At 47.5% G+C, this 5,791-nt stretch overlaps 1 protein-coding gene across 1 annotated transcript; it reads right to left on the minus strand.

The window, feature by feature from the left end:
• Window positions 1-276: 276 nt before the first annotated feature.
• LOC134667681 (uncharacterized) lies at window positions 277-2,469 on the minus strand. Its single transcript, XM_063525103.1, has one exon. The coding sequence runs from the start codon at window positions 2,467-2,469 to the stop codon at window positions 277-279; it is 2,193 nt and encodes a 730-aa protein (XP_063381173.1).
• Window positions 2,470-5,791: the final 3,322 nt, after the last annotated feature.

Genomic DNA, 5,791 nt, shown 5'->3' on the forward strand with positions numbered 1-5,791 from the left:
AGACACCAACTAGTACAATGTCCCCCAGTTTGGCCACTACGTATCCAGAGCCACATGACACTCTGGAGAGGGGCAGACCACCCATAGCCGGTGCCACTATGGCTACATTTCCAACCCTATCGCCTACCCAGTTTGACTGCGCAGGGACATAGTACGGCTCTACTACAACAGTCGCAGCAACCTCCCACTCCGCCATGTGTTGGATCATAAGATCTTGTGCACGAGCGCAGTGGTTTACGTTGCATTGGAGTATTTCTAAGTCTAGTATTTGTGACATTAAATATCCATAAGTTGTTGTTCCGTCCGATTTTCAGGTACATTCAAGGAAGCGGCCGCGGCGGCAGCACCAGGACCAGCAGTGCAGGCTTCCTTCCCTCTAACTGGTGGAGGGGTGCAAGCCTGCCCGCCCATCACATGCCCCGCCTTTAGTCCCGCGTGGTGGCAAACAGCGCACCAGGGAGCCAACGCAGTGCAGTCTTTGCTCATGTGACCTGGTTTGCTGCACCTGTAGCACCAATTGCCTCTATCCACCGGAGACGGGCACAGAGGCCTCGTATGTCCCGTCCCCATACAGCGGTAACAGCGTAAAGGTAGCTGTTCCAGAGCCTCTACACGCGCCGCTGACCACCCGAGCACAATGCGTCCTGCTGTGACGACCACTTTAGCCGTTGTTAGTGGGCAGCGTATAATGACTGAGCCGGACCCATTTGCTGCCATTCTGATTGCCCCAACCGTCACCTGCTCCTCTTTACAATTACCTCTGGCGGCAACCTCCTTTTTTATGATCTCCGGGGTGACGGACTCATTAAATCCGGAAATCTTAATTTCTGCTTTTTTTACTGGCCGGTATACATCTGCCACATCGCCTATTAGATCACGGAGTCGGTCTGCCAGGTTGTCAGCCGCTTGGCTGCTCTGCGCTCCGGGGACCTCAATGATTCGCGCCCCTGTGGCCGACTTGCGCACTTTGAGGTGATCAACTCCAAGTTCCGCCAGTTTTAGCGTGGTGGCCTTTTCCATGACCGTCCTGTAGTCAGTTTGAGCCTCAGGCTTAAGAGCCACCACGACCGCCGCCATATTTGGGGCCACTAGTTTCGGGGCCGTCGTCTTTTTCGGGGCTGTGCCCCTGGTCGGAGTCTGCTGCTGTTGGGACTGGGGCGGGGCAGAACCCTTGCCCTTGCCTTTGTTCTTCTTGACCACCGTAGTCCAACTGTCCTGTGGGGGTGCAGGCGGTGGCACACTCGGCCGAGCCACTCCCCTTGGCGCCCTGGCAGCAGGGACCGCCTCCTGGGATTTTTTGGCCCTTGGTGCAGGTACAGGCCTGGTTTTGACCTGCCCAACTGGAGACGGCGGCAGCTGGGTCAATTCAGCCACTCTGGATGCCCCCCCAGATGTTTGACTAGATGCCATTTGGGAGACCGACTGAGATGCCCCCTTATTTCTCTTTTTCGGCCTTGGGACGCTAGGCTCAACATTTTGGTGTCCCGTCACTTCCAGGTCTAGAAGCACCCTCCTGTCGGAAGCCAGCGGCGGCCGGAGGATGGGCTCTGGTGGTAGGCGTCCCTCCACCCTCTCGAGGCGGGCATTGACCATCTCTCCCAAAGACACGAAGATTTCGCGCTTGAATTCCCCTAGACGAGTGTCCATGAGAGTGCCCATATCTTGAAGGAGGGCGGACATATCGTCATTCCTCCCCACCGTTGGTTCCTTCGTCAGATTGCGCTCCGAAAAAGCCGTGCGCAGTGCCTTCGTTTCGAGTCGGAGATGTTCCAACTCCTTCCGCATCCTTTGGTTGTCCGCTTTAAGGGAGCGGACAACATCTGACTCCCCAAGTGCGTCTGCAATATCCATTAACTCTTTGCACGCAGAGTTAATACTGCCCCATATCGAACCCTTGAGATTCTTGCTCTTACCGGCATCCTTCATAATATCCTGGGCATAGGCCTTGATGCGATCACCAGGAGTATCGAACACATCTCGTGTTAAATTCATGCATACTGGGCTACGCGACCGCCTGCCCGTGCTCCGTCTTGGTTTGGGACTATGGTTGGTATCCATATCAGCATCTGTCTCATATTCTTCCTGTTGCGCCTGCTGCAGTTTGGCTTTAGCGGCGCCAAGCCCAGTATAATGACCTTTGCCACGGCCACGGTGGGAAGTGCCCAGTTTGCGTTCCGGGGCCTCTTCCTCGCTGTCTGAGCGGGCTCTTACCCTTTTTTCCCCTTTTCCTTTCCGGTTCAAGGTCTTCGCACCACTTCCTGAACCCTCCCTATCAGCCTCCTTGAGATTGTCCCCATCGTCAGGAGACATCTCCGAGAGGTTTACATCCTCATAGACATCCGCCCACAATCTCCCCAATGTAGGGGTTGGGGAGACATCCCCCCCGCCAATGTACCCCCTCCCATAATCGTCCAGATCATTGCTCATTTCTGGCCTCACGTCCCTTTGGGACACCGTATTGGTCCCCATTTCCCCAGAAATCCCTTTATCCCCCCTGTTTCTCAGCTCCCTACGTTCCCCTCCTTTATTCCCACCCGGATCCGGATTTACCCCCTCCATAACTATGGAGGAGGCGGCCACAGATTTTTTTCTTCGAAAAAACGGTCAAGTGTGATCCGTGTCACACTTGACAAAGTTACGAAAATTGGGTTTGAAGATTTTTTTCACCCCCTTCTAGTTGTCCAAAAATTTCCAAACAAGAATAGGAATATGGTGTTTAACCTCCCCTATCCAAATCTAGAAACGCTTGAACTCTAGCTTCCTGCTTTCAGACGCTATCGTTTTTCAAAAATTTACAAACTTAAGTCGTGTAGTTGAAAGCGCCTGAAAAAAGGAAATAGCACTCAGTTATTTCTTAATAACTTCTGATCCTGAAGTCAGAAAATTATGTTTGAACCGTCAGCAGATAGCCCTTATCTTTCTCCTAATAACCTAATCACTAAAAAAGAAGAACAAAGAAGAGAACAGAAGATACAATTTTTTTCCGAAAATTAAGACAAGTTTCCAAACTTCAAAACAAAGAATTGTTTTCCCTATAACTCTGGAACCAAGAGGCCCAGCGCTGCGGAGAAAACGAAAAAAGGAAGAGAAATAGAAACTAGATTTTTAAAGACTAAAACAGAGAACACAAAAAATAAGAGAAAGAAGATAGAAATTTTTTAGTGAAAAACCAAAACCGCACAAAAACCGTACCTACTCAAAAAGCACAAGAAATCCAATAAATCGCCAAGTCGTCAAGTAAGAGCTGTTTCGATAACCGGAATGGATAGCCAAAAATTGTCTTTATTTCTATACCAAAAATCGCCGAAATCGCTCTATAAACGCCTCACTGAAAAACCTCAACCTAACCTAACCTAACCTAACCTAACCTAACCTAACCTAACCTAACCTAACCTAACCTAACCTAACCTAACCTAACCTAACCTAACCTAACCTAACCTAACCTAACCTAACCTAACCTAACCTAACCTAACCTAACCTAACCTAACCTAACCTAACCTAACCTAACCTAACCTAACCTAACCTAACCTAACCTAACCTAACCTAACCTAACCTAACCTAACCTAACCTAACCTAACCTAACCCAGTAAGAAAAAAGTGGGACGTCTTAGCAAGGGCCTCAGTAGCGTATTGCTAAAGTTGACCAGGAGGTAAATCGCTATGAAATCGCAGTCCACAGATACTACATGGTGCAAGCAAACCTTCAACGCAGTAAACTGGCGACAAACGAACTCCTACTTGAAGCCAAACCACGAAAAATAGCAGTCGCATTGCTCCAGGAACCTTATGTAGGAAGGGAGAAGGGTATGAGGGCATATCAGGGTGTGCGGATATTCCAGGACACAACAAACGCGGACGAAACCGTCAAAGCAGCTAAATAAAGAAATATCGCCGTGGTGAAGATTCGCACAAGTGCCTGGACAATCACACTGGTATCATATTACTTTGAACCAAACGAACCAATGGACCAGTACCTTGAACAAATAAAAAGAGTGGTTAATGCATGCGGCCCAAATAACATCATAGCTGGCGGTGATGCAAACGCAAAGAGCATATGGTGGGGAAGCCCAAATGAGGACTCCCGAGGCACGCAGATGAGCGGGACCATCGAGGAACTAAACCTGCAAATACTCAACACAGGAACCACCCCAACCTTTGACACTGTCCGAGGGAACAGAAGATTCACCAGCCATGTTGACATCACTACCTGCACGGCGGACCTGCTAGGGCGTATTGAAGATTGGCAAGTTAGCGACGACCTCACCAGCTCGGACCACAATGCCATTACATTCAGTATAAACATTCAAAAATCACGCGGAGTTAAAATACACAGAACAACACGAATTTACAATACCCGAAAAGCAAGATGGGATCAATTTCATGAGAAACTGACCCAGGCTATGCAGAACACTAACTTCACACTAGAACACATGGAAAACATACATTCGATAGAACAAATAGACACAGCAGTAAATTCACTCAATAACATAATTACGGACACATGCAACTACACTATGCCAAAACTAAAAGACACAAAGTCATTTACCATGTCATGGTGGACCGATGAGCTCGCTAAAATGAAGAAGATGGTCGCCACTTGCAAACGCCGAATAAGAAACGCAGCCCCGGTCCGTAGGGAGTTGGTGGTGGCACAATATCTGCAACAAAAAGAGACATATGAGACCGCAGTAAAAAATGCACAGACGGACAGCTGGAGAGACTTTTGCTCCAAACAGGAGAGAGAAGGGGTCTGGGAGGGAATATACCGAGTCCTGGGTAAAGCAACAAAAAGGGAAGAGGACCAAATGCTGAGAAATGGTGATGAGCTTTTGGACGCAAAGGGATCAGTGGAACTCTTGGCAGAAACATTCTAAAATAGTTAATAGAATCAGGCGTTACTTTGCGGAAATCCATATTAATTAAAACCAAAATATTACTTTGCTAATCCGCGTAAAAAGATAACGTGCTAGTCAATCAGTGCTAACCCGTTATACTTACTTGCGTATTTTTTGCATGCAATTAATTTCCCCACCCTCCCACCGCAAAAATAAATACGCAAATAAATATAACAAACCACCACCAAAAGAATAATACTCGACACGTGTTTCGCCTCTCTACGAGGCATCCTCAGGAGCTGTTGACGGTCTGACGTCCGGCAACGGAATGACGTGTCCAGAATGGTCGGCCATATTTATACCTTGACCACTCCCCCTACTGTGCAAGTGTGAGTGAGATGGAAAAATTCGTAATAACGGCGATGACGCAACATTCAATTGTTCGTTAAGAATCATGCCCCTATTGTTGTACCTAATTATTTCCAGTTGTTCCAGAACACCCAAACGCAATCCCTTCTCGCAAACATGCAAAACATCAAAAGAATGATTCTCAGATAAAGTGTGGCCTGTATCTAATAAGTGCTTTGCAAAATTGGATTTTTCTGGATGGTTATGTCTATATGACGCAACATGCTCTTTATACCTAGTAGTGAAATTACGGCCCGTTTGCCCCACATACACTTTATTACAATCGTCACAGGTAAGCTTATAAACTCCAGACTTTTTCCCATTCTCGATCTTATCTTTGCCATTACAAAGCTTTGAGCGCAAAGTGTTATTTGTCTTAAAGGCCACAGGAATGTCGTTAGACTTTAAAATATTGTAAATTGCATCAGACAACTTGCCAACATAAGTTATGCTCGCTTTATATTTCTTAATCGGTTCAGAGGATCGTGCCGCATACAACATAGTGTTGACTATAGTATTCTGCTTCTTTCTGATGATACCATCCACAA

Source organism: Cydia fagiglandana, chromosome 9 (assembly GCF_963556715.1).
Source record: "Cydia fagiglandana chromosome 9, ilCydFagi1.1, whole genome shotgun sequence".
NCBI lineage: Eukaryota > Metazoa > Arthropoda > Insecta > Lepidoptera > Tortricidae > Cydia > Cydia fagiglandana.